The sequence below is a fragment of the Bombina bombina genome, chromosome 2 (genome assembly GCF_027579735.1).
Source record: "Bombina bombina isolate aBomBom1 chromosome 2, aBomBom1.pri, whole genome shotgun sequence".
Lineage (NCBI taxonomy): Eukaryota > Metazoa > Chordata > Amphibia > Anura > Bombinatoridae > Bombina > Bombina bombina.
The window spans coordinates 838875521-838897522 of record NC_069500.1 but is presented as its reverse complement, the minus strand read 5'-3'; the positions used below and the strand labels follow the sequence as shown (position 1 = coordinate 838897522).

At 37.1% G+C, this 22002-nt stretch overlaps 1 protein-coding gene across 7 annotated transcripts in view; it reads left to right on the top strand.

Moving 5' to 3' along the window:
• PTPRS (protein tyrosine phosphatase receptor type S) overlaps positions 1-22002 on the top strand; it is a 408837-nt gene that overhangs the window by 235355 nt on the left and 151480 nt on the right. For all 7 annotated transcript variants that reach the window (XM_053703177.1, XM_053703180.1, XM_053703178.1 and 4 more), the window contains exons 9-10: positions 12593-12862; positions 13602-14183. In XM_053703177.1, coding sequence (XP_053559152.1) covers positions 12593-12862; positions 13602-14183 — 852 coding nt within the window. The remainder of the gene's footprint in view (positions 1-12592; positions 12863-13601; positions 14184-22002) is intronic.

Below are 22002 nucleotides of genomic sequence, written 5' to 3'. Positions count from 1 at the left end.
ATGACCTTCTCTCTACAAACTGCCATTTTGTTTTGTTTTCCATTTGAATGTAGCATTCCTGTATTTTTTTATTTTAAATTTCATCTGTTTACTGGAATGTTATATTTCCTAATTTAGTGAAAGCATTTGTTTTATAAACTGTATTTCTTTACTTTCGTCATATAGGGATGAGTGGGTGAATAATTTAAAAGGACATTTTTTTCAAACATTATCTATCCTGCATTTAAAAGGCATCATTTACCGTTGTTGAAAATATTGCTTTTTTCTTTTCTTCAAAACAAGAAAGAAAAAAAAAAAAAAAAAAATTAAAAAAAAAAAAAAAAATATATATATATATATATATATATATATAACAACATTTTAAATTAGGGGGAGATAAAAGGTGAGTTTAAAATCCTCCACTATGCACAAAATATAGAAAAAATAACTCATTGCGTAGTTCATTAACAAATCTAGACAGGCTCAGAGGCTTGTTTTCCCACAGAAAACCTCTGAATTACACTGTTTCCAATGCAGCAAAGGATTCTGGGTAAGATATGCAAGATCTTACCCAGAATCCTTTGCTGCATTGGAAACAGTGTAATTCAGAGGGAAAACAAGCCTCTGGGCCTGTCTAAATTTGTTAATGAACTACGCAATGAGTTATTTTATATATATATATATATATATATATATATATATATATATATTTATTAGGGTTGCACCGATACCATTTTTTTAAGACCGAGTACAAGTACCGATACTTTTTTTCAAATACTCACCGATACCAATTACCAATACTTTTTTTAATGTCATGACAGTTTACCAAGCACAATACAGACTAATGATTTAAGATCTTTTCTTTATAATTATGAACTGTATCTCAAAAGACATTTTGAAATAATAAAACAGTTTTATGTGTTTGTTGCCACAAAGTTCACAGAACATGTTTATAAATTAAATTATTACAATAACATATATTAATAATAACAACAATAAATAACAGCTGCAGCAGCTGGGGCTGGAAAGCTACAAGTTAAAGGGGTGATTACTGGATGCAGTTGGGTTGTAGGGTGCCTATATAACTGATAAATCTGGCACTTGTTCTTAATACAGTCGTATAATTTATTTCTGAAAATAATATTGGGGAAGGAGTGTCCCAGTAATCCCCTTTGAGAAAAATGGGGCATTTGCATTCTACTGACTCAACAGAAAATAGGGCTGGTCTTCATATTTTTCCAGGGCTGCTTTTTATTCCCAGTCCAGCCCTGGCTAAGGGTGTTCCTCAGAGTACAGTATATTTTGAGCATAATTGTGCAAGATGAGAGGCTTCCAGCTGTAAAGTAGCAGCTTTTAAAGCACTGCTCTGACGTAAAATACAAATAACAGCAATTTGTATTGGCAGAACAGAAGTGAACAATTTTTAGTTTAGTCTCCACTCCAGCTTAAAATGAAATGGGAACATGCAGTTTGAAAAATGCCACAAGATGGTGTATGGGTAGGAAGTGGAGGTATCGGTTTAAGTATCAGTGCATTTGCACAAGTACAAGTACTCATGCAAATACTTGGTATTGGCACCAATACCGATACTAGTATCGGTATCGGTGCAACCCTAATATATATATATATATATATATATATATATATATATATAAAACCTTCCCATAACAGTATCACTGTTTACAGTAAATAACAAAATGTTAAAGGGACTTGAAACCCAACATTTTTCTTTCATGATTTAGGTAGAACATACAATTTTAAACAACTTTCCAATTTACTTCTATTATCAAATTTGCTTCATTCTATTGGTATTGTTTGTTGAAGGAGCAGCAATGCCCTACTGGTGACTAACTGAACACGTGGGTAAGCCAATGACAATCTGTATATATATGCAGCCACCAATCAGAAGCTAGAACCTAGGTTTTTTGCTGCTCCTGAGCTTTCCTAGATAAACCTTTCACCAAAAGCTAACAAGAGGAGGAGAATGAAATATGTATAAGTTAATTGGAAAGTTGTTTAAAATTGTATGTTCTGTCTAAATCATGAATGTTTAATTATGACTTTACTGTCCCTTTAAGTAAGGGATGGGGAACTTTGGCCCGCCTAATGTTTCAGAACTACATTACCCATGATGCTTAGGCCCTTTAAAGTCCATTTGAGAATCATGGGAAATGTAGTTCTGAAACATCAGGAGGGCCAATGTTCCCCCATCCCTGCTAAGTAAAGGCTCTGTTTTCTAAATTAAAATGGAAATTAATACTGTAGTATTGGCTTTGTACTTCATATTAAAGAGACACTGGACCCAAATGTTTTTCTTTCATGATTCAAATAGAGCATGACATTTTAAACAACTTTCTAATTTACTCCTATTATCATTTTTTCTTCGTTCTCTTGCTATCTTTATTTAAAAAGCAGGAATGTGATACATAGGATCTGGCCCATTTTTGGTTGAAAACCTGGGTTATACTTGCTTATTGGTGAGTAGGGATGGGCGAATGTTTCGCAACATTCGAGAAACGGCACAATTTTTAACACGTTCGTTCGAATCAAATTTTGAATGTATACATAACATTCTAACATTCGCTTTTCGAATGTTCGGTTTAGAATTTTATGATTACATTCGAAAATATTATTTTCGAAAAATTCTAATTTAGATTGTAATAGTATTTCTAATGCTTTTTCTTTAAATGTAATATTCGAATTATGCAATATTCAAATTTGAAAAATTCGAATTTATATGTTTGTAATAGTATTTCTAATGCTTTCTTTAAATGTAATATTCGAATTATGCAATATTCTATATAGAAACATTCAAAATGATATATTTGTATCTATTATGTATCAATTTACTAGATTCCCTCCCTACCACATGAACTATTGAACTTCTGAATAGTATTTGTTAAATAGAATGTTAAATTCGAAATTTCGAATGTGGACATTCGATATAATTATAAACATTCGAATTCGAAAGTGACATTCAAAAACTGTAACATTCGATTATAGAATTTTTAAGAATATTTGTTCTTATCAACATTCGGATTTATAATTCTAATTTCGGTAATAACATTCGTTCTACATTCGAAATTCAAACATTTACACATTCGCCGATCCCTATTGGTGAGTAGATCTAAGCCTCCAATAAGCAAGCGCTATCCATGGTGCTGAACCTAAAATGGGCTAACTGCTAAGATTTACATTCCTGCTTTTTAAATAAAGATAGCAAGAGAATGAAGAAAAATTAAGGATAGGAGTAAATTAGACAGTTGGTTAAAATTTCATGCTTTATCTGAATCATGAAAGAAAAAATTTGGGTTCAGTGTCCCTTTAATCTTTGGACAACTGCCTCTTTATTGGGGGAGTGAGACATTCCTCTAAGTATGAGAAAAAGAAAAACAAACTTTTTTTTTTTCCAATTTATTTATCATTAAGGACAGAATGTGTATTTTTTAATGTTTGAAATGCTACCTTTTAGATGAAATAAAGAGAAAAAGAATGAAATAAAGAATGTTGACTACAACGTCCTTTTAAAATGAACAGACACAACTCTTTAATTGATATCATCTTCTTTTGAGCTTATTTTCTAAAATGTGAAGAAATATCTCATGTTTTACTGACTAGGCTCCATAAAGAGGTTTAGCTCACCAGAGATGTTGTTTCATTTGTAAATCTAGGCCAAACTCAAATCTTTCTCCAAGATGCTCTAATTGGTATTAATATGATGTGTTTTTAATGACTTTGATAATTTCAGCTGCAGCACACTTGTTTTTGAAGTTCCACCCTTTATTATCCTTGAAATTCCATCACATAAATTCCATCGGTTTGCTGAGTGTATAAGACTGCATAGCGTATACTTGGGTAGGATTGTCTTGCAATTAATGAGTCGGAGAAAAGAAAGTTCCTGTACCCTTTCTTTAGCTTTAATTGTACTAAAAACGGTGCACTGACAAAATGCCGATGGACAATTGGCCGACAGCATTCTGTCCAACGGACAGAATGCAGAAGCATGTTCCGAGTTTTGCCGAGGGCAGATACACTCCGGAGAGCTCTGTTCTAATCTATCTATCTATTGAATCTATAAAATCTATCTACCTATCTCGTGGTCGGACTGTTATCTGACAGCCACTTGTGTGTCGGACTATTATCCATCGGCCAAATGTCTGTCTGCCCAATCAATGTCTGTCGGCCAAATGTCCGTCGGCCAACAGTCCGGCCACAACTAAAAACCTATTCCAACCTAAACCAATAGGCTTACATGGCGCTACATTTTTTTTTTTTTTTCTCACTTCTAATTTCTGATGATTGTTTTAACTAACAAACAAACGTAGCGTTAACCTATTAAATGTGTACAATAACACATTTAAATCCATAAAATGTATTATGTCAAGTCTTTCTTATAATTTTGAGTTTTAGGGCATCTGCAAAGGTAAATCTATGGTTAAGGAACAATGTAGCACATTTGAATAATTGATATAAGTTCCTGAAGGAAACAATACGTATCCTGCTTACTGCTGCTGCGACACACTGAATAGCAGAACTATTAAAGGGCTATTATATTCAAAAAATGACATGCTCTAGAGACCCTTTAATGCTATGGGGTAGATTTCACAGTCGCTCAACAGCGCTGGAGCCAGTCATGTCCGCTCAACCTTGCTAAATGCCGACATAACATTGCACAAGCATTTCTGGTGAAATGCTTGTGCAATGTTGCCCCCTGCTCACTGGTGGCGTAACAGTCTTACAACCGCTGCTTTTTAACTTCCGTTTCAGGCGGACCTAAAACAATTGGACTCCGAAGCTGCATCCGCTGCCTAATAAATGGAGCTCTATGTGTTTAATAACCACCACAAAGAGGTTAAACACATAGTTGAAGTACCACCGAGTCCAGCAGTATGCTGATTGGATCAGCTGCAGTTTCCAATCGGGGTCTGCAGTGCTCTGTGGGTCTCTAGTCTTAAAATTACATGCTCTAACAAATTATAGCATGTCATTTTTTGATAGTGATGGCCCTTTAAATATAGGGTGAGCATATTGCCGCTTTAAAAAGGGACACATATGAAAAATACATAGGTCAGGGTTCTTATACAAAACATTTCTTTAAACAGCCTTGAAAACAGCCCTGACACATGTATTTTTAATATTTGTCCTTTCGTTAAGCGGCAATATGGTCACCCTATTTAAATATCATATGTGCCTCGAACAGAGGTGAGTAGTACACTTTCCTTTAGAGGCTAAAACACCCTTAGAGGATTTGCTTTGAAATAATGCGCATAACCATTATCTCTTAAACATATAACCTAACCTAAAATATTCTCTTCATACAATCTCACCCTAGCTCACTACAGCCTCTTGCTTTTTGAAAGGATTGTGTATAAACGCTTCACACATTTCCTCTCCTTAGATTCCGCCCTTCTCCCTCTGCAGTCTGTCTTTTATCTCCAACATGCCATAGGGACAGCAGTCTCTAAGGTGACGGATGTTTTTCTTACATTTAAAGTCTGAAGCCTGTTTTTTCTCTGTTAATCCTGTCTGATATACCTGCGGCTTCTGTTTACCACCATCATAGAGTTGTTTATTGAATACACTATCCTATACCGACTCCCCACTACTGACCCCACACACACACATACATATACACATACAGATATACGTATACACTCGCACATACATAAACATAAATACACACTCACACATACATACAGATACGTATATACACTCGCACATACATAAACATAAATACGCACATACATACATGTACACATACAGATACGTATACACTCGCACATACATAAACATAAATACGCACATACATGCATGTACACATACAGATACGTATACACTCGCACATACATAAACATAAATACGCACATACATGCATGTACACATACAGATACGTATACACTCGCACATACATAAACATAAATACGCACATACATGCATGTACACATACAGATACGTATACACTCGCACATACATAAACATAAATACGCACATACATGCATGTACACATACAGATACGTATACACTCGCACATACATAAACATAAATACACACGCACATACATACATATATTGTAATAGGCTGTGGTTTAAAAGCACAAAACCAGCTACTTCATATACACAAATAAACCTTAAAATGCAATTTTTCATACATTTTATACTCTGCAGCTGCTATAACAAGTCATATAACAAAATACATTAATATAAAAACAATTTTACAGTGTACTGTTCCTTTAAGGACAAATATGCAGCAGGGTTACTTCTTCATTCATTTTCTGTTCTGAGAACTATAAAACAATACATCACATGAAAGGGGGACAAAATAAAAAAAATGAAACTATTGGAAAGATGTTTTATATTACATTCTTAAGTTATTTACTGTCTCTTTAATATACAAAGCCCTCAATAACACTGCACCTTGTCTGCAAATACACTGCCTCATTCCCCACTTCCTTCATCCACTCTACCCGAGTTGCATTTCCCTGCTGCCTTATACTCTTGTCTAAATGACTTCTCATCCTTTTCTGTGGAATTCCTTGCCTCAAGCTTTAAGAGTTTGTGTGTCCCTGACAATATATTTATGCAGAGATGCATGTAGCCTATATTAACAGCCTCATTAAAGGGATAGGAAAGTCAAAATGAAACGTGCATGATTCAGATAGAGCATGTAATCCAATTTAAATTCCCTTCTATGTTCAAATGTGCTTCGTTCTCTTGGTATCCCTTGTTCAGAAAGAATACGCACATATCCTTCAGAAAGAATACGCACATATCCTACACTAGTGGGAGCCGCTGCTATTTGGTGTCTTTTGTGATTGGCTGACTAGATGTTTTCATCTTGCTGCCAGTAGTGCAATGTTGTTCCTTCAGCAAAGGATAGCAAGAGAAATGAAGCAAATTTGATAATAGAAGTAAATTGAAAAATTGTTTAAAATTGTATGTTCTATCTGAATCATAAAATAAAATGTTGGCATTTCCTGTCCCTTTTAACATGTTTTTTTTTTTTCGCCCACTTTTGCCTCTGATATTATTATTCCACTCTCTAGAATGTAGGTTTACTGGTGGTCCAAATGTGCTATATTGTACCTGTTGCCATACATAGCCCTGCAGGATGTGTTGATGTTTTATATATAATGTTTAAAGGGACAGTCTACCGTAGAATTGTTATTGTTTTAAAAGATAGATAATCCCTTTATTACCCATTCCCCAGTTTTGCATAACCAACACAGTTATATTAATACACTTTTTACCTCTGTGATTACCTTGTATCTAGGAACCTTCTTCCAGCCCCCTGATCACATGACTGTGACTGTTAATTATCTATTGTCTTAAATTTAGCTTTGTTTTGTGCTAAATCTTAAATAACCCCCTGTGCCTGAACACAGTTTTATCTATATAGCCCACATGTACTTTCTGTCTCTTTGTGTTGAAAAGAGATTTAAAAAGCATGTGATAAGAGGCAGCCCCCAAAGGCTTAGAAATTAGCATATGAGCCCACCTATGTTTAGTTTAAACTAAGAATACCAAGAGAAACAAGCAAATTTGATGATAAAAGTAAATTGGAAAGTTGATTAAAATTAAAAGTCCTATCTGACTAATGAAAGTTTAATTTATACCTGACTGTCCCTTTTAATCATGTAAGAAAACATAATTATATTAATACGTGGGCTGTTTTATATGCCAAGATAAAGTAGACATAGAACACTTGACAAAAATACTTTTATTATATTGATTTATTGTTTTAAGGCTATTTAATATTTAGCTGTTGTCACCTCAGTGTTTATTTTCAGATTTTGTGTATAGTGATGTCCAAGTTAATGTAAGGGATTTATTAAGCATAACTAATATTTTTCTTAGTTTATGAAACATTTGTTTATTGAATGTACTATACACAAACTGTTGAAAATTGGCCATTTGTACTTAACCTTTTTTTATTATTATTATTTTACTGGACTCTTATGATTTTGTTCTAATCACAATTTGTTTTACTGTGTTCCAATTGTTGTTTTATTCCTTTTCTCCTTTATCTTATCTCATTAACTACTAGGCAGAAAATGTGTTGTCTTGACACTTAGCCAATTCTGGCCACATTCGAACCACAGGAAAGATATTACTTGTTTATCTCACATTCTTGTAAACCCATATCAGAACGGGTGGGGGGCTGACCTCTGACCCCTAGAGTGAGTAGAAACACTACTTGCTTAAAGGGACAGTATACACTCATTTTCATATAACTGCATGTAGTAGACACTACTATAAAGAATAAGATGCACAGATAATGATATAAAAATCCATTATAAAATGGTTTAAAAACTTACTTAGAAGCTCTCAGTTTAGCTTTGTTGAAAAGGTAGCTGGAAAGCCCACTGCAAGTAGGAAATAAGACACTCCCCCCCTCCCCCTTCTTTTGCATATGAAAAGACCCTTTACACAAACAGGAGCAAGCTGGAGTAGAGGTAGCTGACGGTATTCTCATAAAACTTTGGGGCTTGGTTAGGAGTCTGAAAATCAGAGCAATGTATTTAAAAATAAGCAAAACTATACATTTTTGTATGGGCTATATAAATAGATCATCTACAAAACATTTATGCAAAGAAAAAATGTGTATAATGTCCCTTTAAAGGTACATGAAACCCCTTTTTTTTTTTTTTTTTTCTTTCATGATTCAAACACAGCATACAATTTAAATAAAAAAGTTTCCAATTTACGTCTATTTTCAAATTTGCATCTTTCTGGTGTTATTTTTTGTTGAAGAGATATCCAGATAGGTAGCGTGCACATCTGGAGCACTACAGGAAATAGTGCTGCCATCTAGTGCTCTTGCTAATGTATGACATTGCTGCAAAACTGCTGCCATTTAGTGCTGCAGACATGTGCACACTCCCAAACTTACCTTTCTGCTTTTTAACAAAGGATAACAAGAAACCAAAGGAAATTTGATAATAGAGTATACAATTTTAAACAGCTTTCCAATTAACTTCTGTCTGAATCATGAAAGAAAAATCTTGGGGTTTTATGTCCCTTTAAGTCACTTCAGTTTCTGCTTTAGCTCTGATTTAGTTGGCCTGAAATAAAGCTTTTGTCCTGCTGAAGTGTTGGATATTTTGCATGAACAGCAAAAAAAAAAAAAAAAAAAGGTTTGACCACCTCTTAGAAGCTGGTGGTCTAAATCTTAAAGGGACACTGTACACAAAAAAATTCTTTCGTGATTCAGATTGAGCATGAAATTTTAAGCAACTTTTTAATTTACTCCTATTATCAAATTTTCTTCATTCTCTTGGTATCTTTATTTGAAATGTAAGAATGTAAGTTTAGATGCCGGCCCATTTTTGTGAACAACCTGGGTTGTCCTTGCAGATTGGTGGATAAATTCATCCACCAGTAAACAAGTGCTGTCCAGAGTACTGAAACCAAAAAAAAGCTTAGATGCCTTCTTTATCAAATAATGATAGCAAGAGAACGAAGAAAAATTTATAATAGAAAGTTGCTTAAAATTGCATGCTCTTTCTGAATTACAAAAGAAAAAAAATGGGTTCAGTGTCCCTTTAAAGAAATAAACGAAGACTTTTCTACAAATACTTCAATATCTTCTAGCCCTCAAATATTATTTGGATACTCTTAAGAAAATTAGGAAGTCAGATTTTTTTTAGTTCTTCATTCTGTGCCAGAAAAGTCTATAAAGCTTTAAAAATGTAGCCAGTTGGATTTGTTCTGGAATCCTGATATATTATTCCCTCAGAAAAAAATACGGATCTTTTTAAAGTCTTTAAAGTGTTCATTCTTTTTTGCAGTCACAGCATCTTGGGTGTGCCATGATGGAACGTCAGTGAAATAAATATGCAATGCGGCCAATTGGTCTAACTTGTAGACTTTTGCTAAACTACACTCCCCAGTGGCAGTTTTGAGAGAGTGGTTATTAAAATGTTAATTTTACAGTTGTTCTCTCTAAGTATTGGGCATTGGTACACAGACAGATAATATAAATAAGCATTTGTCTGTACAGAAGGTGATAAAATTAAGAGATCTGATTTTCCTGCAAGCTCAACCCATTTTCAAATACCAAAATAAACCTAAATAAATGTTATATATGCAGCTGGTTTAAGACATCATAGGGAACACATTAATGTAAACTATTCTACAGTACACTGCCCCTTTTTAATGCCTTTCTTAATTGCAAGCGGTATGTAGTAGGAAAGTGTTTAAGACCATCATCAGTCGTAGACATACATTTCCTTCACTCCCTAGCTTTCCTTTTGTCTTGCTATTAAACTGCACCTCTTGTTCTGCTATGGATCTAAAAGAATATGAGAGAGAAACAGATTTATAGAAGTCAATTCCATCACTATGTAAATATAGCCATATGAATTGTGCTCTCTGTCTCCTCCCTCTCTGTTAATCATTAATATAAAACAGGGCTAGCATAATATATGGCTACTTTTAAATATTTTAAAACTAACCCAACTTATTTTTTTCTATGTTCCTTATATTTTCTTTTTTGTTTTGTTTTCTGTTGATATGTTTGTTTCTTAAAATGTATGTATTGTTGTTAGGTCTATGCTCTGTGAGTGTTTATTCCACTTCAGATCCTAAATACTGTTTTTAATGTTTGCCCCCAATCAAAACCATGAATTTTAGTGATTTTTTTTTTTCTGTGCTCTGATATTTGGTATTTAGATTCACGTCTACATTTTATGAATTCATTTTAATTGCCTCTGCTGGATTTACGGTCTTATCCTGTTTCCATGACAACACAGTGTACTCATATCACGCTGCTGTTCGTCTGTTAATGCATTTGCTGACTGAATCTTGTCGGTCAGTTCTTCTTTTTTCTTTTTGTCCCATTTCTCTTCTTTACTCAGTCACATATCGGCCCCATCAGATGAAGACTCACTTTCCTTTTCCTCTCTTTTTTGTCCGCATGGTCCTTGTTCCTATTCACTTCTTTTCATTGTGTGTTAGGTGTGCCTGAGGTATGGGCGGGGGGCTCTGTGACTCTGTTCTGTGGAACAATTATTTTTGTTGCTCCAATCTTACCTTAAGTACATGCTGACCATTAGTAATTGTCCCTAGAACTACACATAAGTTGAGAGGGAGGGTCAGTTCTATATGTAGATTGATGTTCATAACCAGTTTGGATGTTGTCCATTGGATGAAGCTTTGAATGCTTGACTGGCGTATGTGCTGTTAAGGGTTTAATATATAAACTGAACAGGAGACCCCTCAAGTAATAACTATTTTTCGTTCCCAGTATTATTTTATTGACAAGTATAGTAAGATATTCAACTCAAGTTTAGTTTCACAGCCATATTTGTGTCTTTGTTGTCTCAATTAAATAATAATGGCCCCGTCTCTAAATGAAAGGAACATTTGAAAATTGGACATCTATGAAACAAGTATTATAGACATTAGATCCAATTCTGGGAGACGTTTCCTTTGCCTGGATCTGGAATGTTTTCTAAATGTTTCATAGAACAGAGTCACTCATATGGGGGCCGCCTCAACCCCTTATTCCATGTTCTAACTTGTGAGGTCTGAAAGCTGCATCCACCTATCAGCAAGGGGGGATGCACAGAACATGAAGTCACTGTTATTCTCAGCGTTAAAAGTCCATCACCTTGTTTTTATTATGAGTGATTGTTTAATTTCCCTCCAGGGACTGGATGTGACAATGTTTTCAGTGCATTTAGTCACATCAGCTATAGTAAACAGCATTAAAGTGGGTTCCTTTCCCTTAAACCCTCTCTACCTTTCTCAGTACCTAGTATTCATGCGGGCATTTGCTAGTTGCCCTTTTGGTATAATCCTCTGCATTTTTCTGTCTTATCCTTTCTTTTCTATTTTTTTGTCTTTCCCCTGTTTTATTTTTTTTGTCTGATCTTGATTTATTTATTTTTCAAATTAATTTTTTATCTCTTTGTTTTGCATGATGTTTGTGATTCTGAGAGCTGCATCTATCGATGAAACCGTGTCAGATTTTAAGAGGCTTTGTTAGGGTTTTTACACCCAAAAACCACAAAAATTTCATTAGAATTTCTCATCTTTTTCTCCTGGTGTGTGGTAGCCCCCAAAAATGAATAAAGAAGAAAAAAAAATTATTTATATAAATAATATTTTGGTAGGCTTTCCTCAAGCTTTGTCTTGTAGCAATATTTATAAGGGTATTAGTTGTGTATATCTAGAGTTAACTTGTGTTTTATTTTCTCCTATATACAATGTAGGTAAGAAAAATGCTCCATACGACTGAGTGAAATTCTGTAACCGTTAAACAATTTTATGGGTGTCAAAATGGAATAAACATAGTACCCAGCTGTATTAATTCTGCCAAAACCTCAGATCTGTTGTTAAAGATGAGAAATTACTAATAAATTTTTGTGTATTATCTGTGCTGTGATGGGTCTACTCCTGATCTATGGAACCCTGTTGCTATGAATTATGGCTTCTTGTCTATTATCTCTTTATTGTTTGTGAAGTAAGTTTTTTTTTTTTTTTTTCCTTAATTTTCTTTTCTTTTTTTTGTCGTTTTCTGATTATTTTACGTTCAAAGATTGCATCTCAATTTTCAAGTTATCCTTTTGCATTTGTTCTGTTTTCTTTTTCTTTGGAAATGTTACCTGTAGTTCGCCGTGTTGCTCCAAGATTTTCCATTCTTCCTGTGAGCCATGAGATCATGCCAGGTGGCAACGTAAACATTACTTGTGTTGCCGTGGGCTCACCAATGCCATATGTGAAGTGGATGATGGGAGCTGAAGATTTGACCCCAGAAGATGACATGCCAGTTGGGCGCAATGTCCTGGAACTCACAAATGTTAAGGAGTCTGCCAACTACACATGTGTTGCAATGTCCAGTCTTGGTGTGATTGAGTCAGTAGCACAGATCACTGTGAAGTGTGAGTATAAGGGCACAGATAGGACTTGGGACCTGTGGGATTACTATAATTTATGTAACAACCTCATTATGTATTTATTTTACTGTAAATCTCTGGTGTCCTCAAGCATTGCAGTCAGTAGTGGATATCATAATACCTCACAACATTGGTAAATTAATCTGTTTTAGACGCTCTGATGTATGCCATCTATATAGTACACATAGATTATGAATTCTGGGAAATTTACTCCCACACTCTTTTGCAGTCAGTAAAGAGATTTTTGTTAAGATGCAGATTTTTATTTGTATACCAATGCTAATTATTCCAAACAAGCCAGGTTTTATTGTGCTTATAATTTGCAAATATGTAGGTTGATTTATTTTAATGTGATTGTTGGTATGTAGAGGTTATTTGAAAGCAGTGATGACATAAATACATTCCATGTCACCGTTGTATAATTCTGATTTTATGGTGAAGACGGCAATTGTACAAAAGTCAGGGGTTCGTGCAATAAAAGTAATTTAATAGTCTAAAAATCAGCCTGCTAAATTCTTGCAAATTAAAAGCCATAATTGCTTTCATTTTCCAGATGAGCCTGTAGTTTTCAGTTGCTTTGTAGCAAACCTGCATAAAAAGCAAAGTTAGATGGATCTACTTAGGAAATGTATTGTTAGGGTTTTGTATTTAAACTTAAAGCTATATATAAAATCTTTGTTTACTTTTAACAACCTATTTTGTTTCTTTTTTATCTTATTATTAGCTTTACCTAAAGCACCAGGTACTCCTGTAGTGACAGAAACCACAGCCACTAGCATCACTATCACATGGGATTCAGGAAATCCTGATCCTGTGTCTTACTATGTTATTGAGTATAAGTCCAAAAGCCAAGACGGCCCATATCAGATCAAGGAGGACATCACCACTACAAGATACAGCATTGGTGGGCTCAGTCCCAACTCAGAATATGAGATTTGGGTGTCTGCAGTCAACTCTATTGGACAGGGACCACCCAGTGAGCCAGTTGTCACACGGACAGGAGAGCAAGCACCTGCAAGCGCACCCCGAAATGTCCAAGCCAGAATGCTTAGCTCCACTACCATGATAATACTTTGGGAGGAGCCAGTGGAGCCAAATGGTCAGATTCGGGGTTATCGTGTTTATTATACCATGGAGCCTGACAAGCCTGTAAGCAACTGGCTTAAGCATAACGTAGATGGTAGTCTCTTGACTACGATTGGAAGTCTGTCGGAGCATGAAACCTACACAGTGCGAGTCTTAGCCTTTACATCAGTAGGGGATGGACCACTCTCTGATCCTATCCAAGTAAAGACACAGCAAGGAGGTGAGTGATAAGTTTAGGTTGTTAAGGTTTGTGATGCTGTTGTAATTAACATAAATAAAGCCACTGGGGTCAGTCGGTAGCAAAGAGGCCTAACACTGTGATTGTTCATACACCGTGTTCTCCACAGTCGCTGGTTGGGAGCAGAGTAATACTTTCTAATATTATAAGGTTTTCTACTATCCAAAGCACAAATTAATTGCATAATTTTACATAAATGTATTTAATGACAGCTTAAAGGGACAGTCAGCACAAAAATTGTTATTGTTTAAAAAGATAGATAATGCTTTTACTACCCATTCCCCAGCTTTGCACAACTTTTTTCTAAGCCACTAAAGACAGCCACTTATCACATGCTTTTTTTTATTAGCTTTTCACAACAGGGGACTACTATTTCATGTGAGCCATATAGATAACATCGTGCTCACGCCCATGGAGTCGTGCACAACACAGCACTAATTGTCATAAATGCAAGTCAATAGATAATAAATAAAAAAGTAATGTGATCATGGGGCTCTCAGAAGAGGCTTAGATACAAGGTAATCACAGAGGTAAAAAGTATATAGATATAACCGTGTTTTCTGTGCAAAACTGCGGAATGGGTAATAAAGGTTTATCTTTTTAAACAATACATATTTTTTGAGTTGACTGTCCCTTTAAGCAATAAACATTGAAAACATTTTCCCTTATTTTTGGCTACCAAAATGTGTTGTTGAATGAAGAAATACAAATGCTCATTAAATAAAGATGTATAAAATTAATTTTAGAAATAGTTTGAGCTTAAATATTTTAAAGGTAAATTTCTCCTTTATATATAAATATTTTTTTTTTTTTGCTTTTAAAATAACTGACCTGATATAGGCTCCTGGGTCTCATCTGATGGCTTTTTTTTTTTGACTAGCCTGCAACTTAAGTCAGGCAAAGTATTTGTGAGACTTTTTGAGCCGCCAATATGTTTATTTACTAAATAAGTTATATGTTATATGTTCTGATAAGATATGTTTTCTGCTGTTTTGTAATCACTTTGGTTTAAGCACTTTATGTTATGATAATTATATTATTAGAGCGGGGCTGATGTTTCTGCCCCACTGCACTAGCTCCAGAGCTGTAGGCTCAACCCCCCCACTGAAGCCCACGCTAGGGCTCCCTCGTGGTGGACTACTTCCACCGCTTCAGAGACACTACTAAGTGTCTTCTCTTTTTCCTTACCTTCCCTCTCCTTATCTTCTCCCCCACTCTGTCTCCCAGACCCGGGTACTCAGACCCTCCGTACCCAACTCTTCTCCATTCCCAGACATGACTTGCTCTCCTTTGAGGTTTCTCACCCAAAACGTTAGAGGACTTAACACTCCCTTTAAGAGAAGTCTCTTATTACGCTCGCTGAAACACCACAATCCTGACATAGTGTTCCTCCAAGAGACGCATTGGCTAATTGACGAACCGATCAGACTCTCCTCCAGGGAATATACACATATTGAGTATGCTCCCTTCACCAAAAAAGCCAGAGGCACAGCTATTCTTCTGCACAAGAGGTTAGCTGTTGAACCAGTCTTGACCATTAGAGATCCGCAGGCCAGATATATCATCCTAGTTTGTAACATCAACCACGTGCTATACACACTTGTGTCAGTCTACTTGCCCAACACTCACCAGCCTAAGTGCCTCAAACATATACTCCATGTTATTTCCCAGCACAGACAAGGTAGGGTTATTGTCTCGGGCGACTTTAACATGACCTGGGATCCGAAACTAGATAGAAAGTCCTCTGACTTAGCTAGGGCGCCGCCTTCTACAGAACGGCTTGCTGCGAAATTCCGTACTCTCATGACAGGATCAGGTTTTTTTGACATATGGAGGGCTATCCACACTAAGGACCGAGACTACACACACTACTCACAACCACATCGACAATACGCCAGACTTGACTACATGTTCTCTACGGCCGACTCACTAGATCTAGTCACTAACACAGCCATTTCTATTTGCCCCTGGTCTGACCACGACTGTGTCACTGCCGACCTCATCTCTTCCAACACTACTCGCTCTAGACCCTCCTGGCGCATGCCACACAATCTCTTACAAGATATTCCCCTTAGAGAAAAACTGCGTACAGAAATTAAACACTTTCTGGAAACTAACGACCGGGCTCAGGTCGGAGATGACACCCTCTGGGGAGCTGCTAAAGCAACCATTAGAGGCTTAATGATATCCGAACAGGCTAAGCTCAGAAGGCAAGCTGGTCTCTCGTTGTCCCAGGCTCACATTAAACTTAGAGATTTAGAATCCCAAAATAGAGTAAAGCCTACTAACTCCTTAACAGCCCAAATAATCAATCTTAAAAATCACATCTCACAGTTAGAGCTTAGGAGAACCCAGGATAACCTAACTAAACTCAAACAACTGTACTTCTATAAGGGCAATAAGGCGGACACCCTCCTAGCCAACAAAATCAGAAACAGAACTAGTATCTCACGTATACATAGCATTGTCAAAGAGAGCTCCCTCCTCAAAATTCCCTCACAGATAGGGGAGGCTTTTGCCGAGTTTTACTCTAACCTCTATAACATAGAAAGGTCTGAGAATCCCCCTGTGTCCTCAGCAGACTCTATTCGCGAGTACTTAAAAGCACTGAACCTCCCGTCCCTCTCACCCGATCAAAAGGATACCTTAAACTTGCCATTCTCTCTCAGAGAAGTGCAACAAGTCATCAAGAATTCTAAATCATTTAAATCGCCTGGTCCAGACGGCTTCCCAGTGCATTTCTATAAAATTTACATTCAAGAACTTTCCCCCTTGCTTCTTAGACTCTTCAACTTAGCTAGAAATGAAGGTAAATTTAAGAGTGAATTCCTTGAAGCCACTATTATAACTATTTTGAAACCCAATAAGGACCCCTCTCTTTGTGCCAGCTATAGACCAATCTCACTAATCAACACTGATATTAAGTTCTTCTCAAAAATTTTAGCTAATCGCATTGCCAACCTTCTCCCCCATTTGATCAATCCAGACCAAGTAGGATTTATCCCCAAAAGAGAAGGACCAGATAACACTAGACGACTTTTGAATGTGATGAGCCTGTCGTCCAGCCTCAATAAACCTATGGCGATCATTTAATTGGACGCCGAAAAGGCCTTTGATCGGGTGAGATGGCGGTTTTTGTGGGAAGTACTTGACATTTTTCAATTCCCAAGCTCCCTTGTAGGAGCAATTAAAGCCTTATACTCCACTCCCTCCGCATCGGTAAAGGGGCTTGGTTTCCAAACTCCCCCTTTCTATATCTTCAACGGGACTAGACAGGGCTGTCCCCTATCACCCCTGCTTTTTGCGCTGGCCATTGAGCCGTTGGCAGAACAAATTAGATTGGACCCACATATGGGTGGGATAACCTTATGTGGTACCAAACACAATATAGCCTTATTTGCTGACGACATCACCCTTTTCTCCTCGGATCTTGCGATCACCCTTCCTAGACTCCTACAAATAGTCAGGGAATTTAATGCCCATTCTCACTACAAACTAAACATTCCTAAAACAGAGATCTACACCCAAGGCTTCCAGAACTTGTCTTTGGCCCCTCTAAAAACCAAATACCCCTTCAGATGGTCGGAAACATCGGTGACGCATTTAGGCGTCAAACTTTCCAACAACTTCCCCCGGATCATTAGGGACAACTATCTCCCCTTGCTGTCGGAGCTTCGCTCCCTTAGTAAGAGTTGGAACCTCTCGCAAGTCTCGTAGATTGGACGGATCGCAGCTTTAAAGATGTCTTTCCTACCTCGTCTCACATACTTATTCCGTTGTCTGCCAATCAGAGTCCCCAGGCAAATTCTTTTACAGTTCCAGAGCGAATGCACTAAACATGTTTGGCAGGGCAAACCCCCAAGAGTGGCGCAAAGAGTTCTGCAATTGCCCAGGTCAAAAGGGGGCCTGGGCTCTCCCTCTATGTGAGATACTATGAGGGAGCCATGCTCACCCATGTCTCACAATGGGGAGTCAAGCAGTCTTCCTGCAAATGGCGCTCCATCGAACAGGCCTCGTTGCCCTACGACCTAACCTTACGAGACCTGATCTGGACGCCCACACATTGTCGCAGAGAATTAACCTTGATAAATCCTATCATTCGGGAATGCCTGCAATTTTGGGATAAAATCCGCCACTCTAGTCAAATTGCCCCTCACCCATCTCCCATAACCTCATTGCCCGGACTTTTAGTAGGCTTACAGGATGCCCATCCATTGAAATGGTCTCAAATCGGAATAAATGTGGTCTCGGACCTTTGGCTTCCGCCGCCGGAAAGTGGATTCAAATCCGCCTCTCAGTTGGGGGCTGATGTAGCCTTATCCCATATCCTAAAATTTGAACACCACAGAATTAAAAGCTTCTTGACCTCTTGGGGCTTTAAACCTCAGTTAGCCCGCCCACTGACCCCGTGGGAGTCCACTTGGAACCAAGGTAAGAGGCTATATAGACCCCTCTCCAGGCACTATACCCTGTTAGACTCTAACCTAAATTCGGATTTAACTCCCCACCTTGTAAAGTGGGAATCCCTGCTTGACAAATCACTTACAGAAGATGATTGGGGACAAGCGCTTGAGCGTACCAAAAAGGCCATACATTGCACCACCTTATTTGAGACTTATTACAAGTTGGTGGCTCACTGGTACTATGTGCCCACCAGGTTGGCTAAAATATTTCCTAGCGCATCCCCGTATTGTTGGAGAGGGTGTGGTCAGAGAGGGGATTCTCTACACATCTGGTGGGAATGCCCTAAAATTCGCCCCTTATGGACAAAATGTTTTAGAGTCCTTCCCAAATTGGGAGTCTCATTACATAGCTCTCCCGCAATCGCCCTGCTACACATAGGTATCCACTCTATCCCTAAGCATCATGCTTACATAAGCATATACCTCTTCATGTCCATTAAACATCTAATAGCTTGTGATTGGAAATCAGAATCCCCACCTAGAGGGACAAGAGTCTGCTCATATATGGCCTACTTATATACCATGGAAAAAAGCATATTTTATAATTTAGGTAATTCCGACCTCTTTGAACTTACATGGGCTGACTGGAAAGACGCATATGATACAACCTGGAAACCTAATGTTCTCTCTTCCTGTTGGCTTCTCATGGGGGGGACATGGGATTTGACTTGGAGATAGACCCGCCTCGACCCGGATGGCTTCCATGTAACGCCCACTCATGACTAACGATACACCCCTCCTCCCTCTCCCTCCCCCCCCCCCTTCTCTCTTCTACACTCCTATCCTTCCCCCTCTTCTCCTGGCCAGGAGACCTCTGGGTCTCTTTCATCCGTGTTATAAGGTACCACTATGTATTACGGCTAATTTTTGTGTTTTTGGTATCGCCTTGAACAGAGTACTATCCATTTTACAATGTGTAACATTATACTGTTCTGAGGACGAATTGTGTCCTCACACTGCTAATTTTCCTTTTTGTTTTTCTCTTCTTGCTTACATATTCTCACTTGTAATTATGATAAGTTCAATAAAGCTCTTTGGAAAAAAAAAATAAATAAATAAATAACTGACCTGATATTTCAAAATGGATTGCAAACTGCACAACCCTTCTGTAAGCAGGGAAACTGTGAATCACTTTTGTATCTGTTTCCACAAAGTTATACTTTGTCCTCCTAACCAATAGTCATAAATCATGTTGCCACTTATTGTCTGTAATATGTGTCAGTGTTTTAACCCTTTCAATGCCAACGACGGCTCAGAGCCTGTATAGTGACAGGCATCACCGGGGCTTCATATTTTGCGCAGGGATGTCACTGCACAACTTTATTTAAAAATGACAATGACAAGTACAGGGAAAGGGGGCATGCTGCTTAGAAGTCTGTATCTCAGGCATCTAAGCGGCTACAGACCCCCAAGACCATTGTTAGTTTTCGCCTAACCTTTCCAACGGTGTAAGTCTTGGAGAGCTGAAAAAAAAAAGTTAAAACAAAATTATATTTCCAAAAATTTAAAAAAAAACTTAAATCGGCTTAGCACCCAGGTGGGAAAGTGCTTAGCACTCAAAGGGTTAAGACTACATCTATTGTGCAGGAGCCATCTAAGATATAAAAATTCTATACCAGAAGTATTGAATCCCAATCATGCAGTTTTCTATGATTTTTGTGTGTGCGTAGGGTCTTTTGTCCAGTAGAATAGCTGGTTAGAGTGGTTCACGTGGGCTTTCGTAGGGTTTCAAATGTGAGGCCTTTCCATAAAAAAAATAGTTTTTGATGGTTTTTCAATTATTATTATTTATTTTTTTAACCAGATATTCACAATTAACAAACCTCTCCAATAATAATATAATCCATCACATAGGTGTTCACATGATTTTCAGATTTATTTGATTCAACAGTCATAATATCATGAAATCTTATTTTGGCATGTTTCAGATTTGCATAGCTTGTCTGTTCTGCAATATTTTTTTTAAAAAATGTATTAGTTTTGAGTTTGCTCCGTTAACATTTCAGTAAACATGATTGTTCATTGGTTTAAAAAAATATATAAAGTATACCTCACATTTTTTTTATTATTTTTGTTGTTGTTTTTTTTCAACCCTTTGAGTGCCAACGACGGCTCTGAGCCATCGCAAATTGTCCCAGTCAGGTGCTGATGACGGTTCAGAGTCGTTGCTAGCACTCACCCACCTTGAAGGCAATCTCGGGGCTCCCACTGACTACAACCCCAGTGATCTGCACAAAAAGAATTATGCCCTTGCACTCAGAGAAATGGTAGCCGAGCTTAAGGAAAAAATCTCCTTTATTATCAAATCTTTAAAAACAAAGCTTCGAGTTGTCTGGAAAGCCAAACGCGCCCAGGTGGGAAATTGCTTAGCACTCAAAGGCCCCTTTTTATCAAAGGTCTTGCGGACCTGATCCGACAGTGCGGATCAGGTCCGCAAGACCTCGCTAAATGCGGAGAGCAATATGCTCTCCAACGCTGCCCCCTGCTGACTCACGGCCAATCAACCGCCAGCAGGGAGGTGTCAATCAACTTGATCGGGTTGATTTCCGGCGATTCTTGTCCGCCTGCTTTAGACCGCTGCTTCATAACTTGTGTTTCTGGCGAGTCTGAAGACTCGCCAGAAACACGGCCATTCAAGCTCCGTACAGAGCTTGATAAATATGGGCCAAAGGGTAAACTATAAAACCTAAGCTCATATTTCTCAGATCATTGATATCGCTTGCATCAGTTAAGATAACTTGATAAAGAATGTTAGAATTTAGAATAGACATGCAATTTAAACAATAAATAGAATCACAGGTTTTCCCATTATTCCTTTATTAACTAAATGAACAAAAGAACATATTAAGAAATGATTTGATTTGCTCATTTAAGTTTCTTTATTAGATATATGAATGAATAAACTTAATGAATGAACAAATAATCTAAACTTCATATTTATTTGTATCATTAATGACCAAATAACAGAGAAATGTGTTCAAATTTGTTATTCATTTTTTAAATGAATAAAAAAATGCACATGGTTATTTAGAACAGTGAAAAATATATTACCTTTAGGTGCAATAACAATCTGTCAGTTGTGATTTTCATGCACTATTTTGTCCTTTTTACTATGTATTTATATTTAGTTTTTTTTCCCTTTACAAATGTGTAGTTTCTGGGGTCTAAAATAATTTTCTATGATGTGAGAGTTGTGCACTTAATAAGGCCTGACTGCTTATGGCACACATAGAAACTCCTGCTGTCAGAAAATATCTTGTGTTTGTGCCATAAATATCTTTTAATTTGTTATCATGGCTGTTTTTCAGTACTGTAGCTGATCAAAATCACTGGGTTAC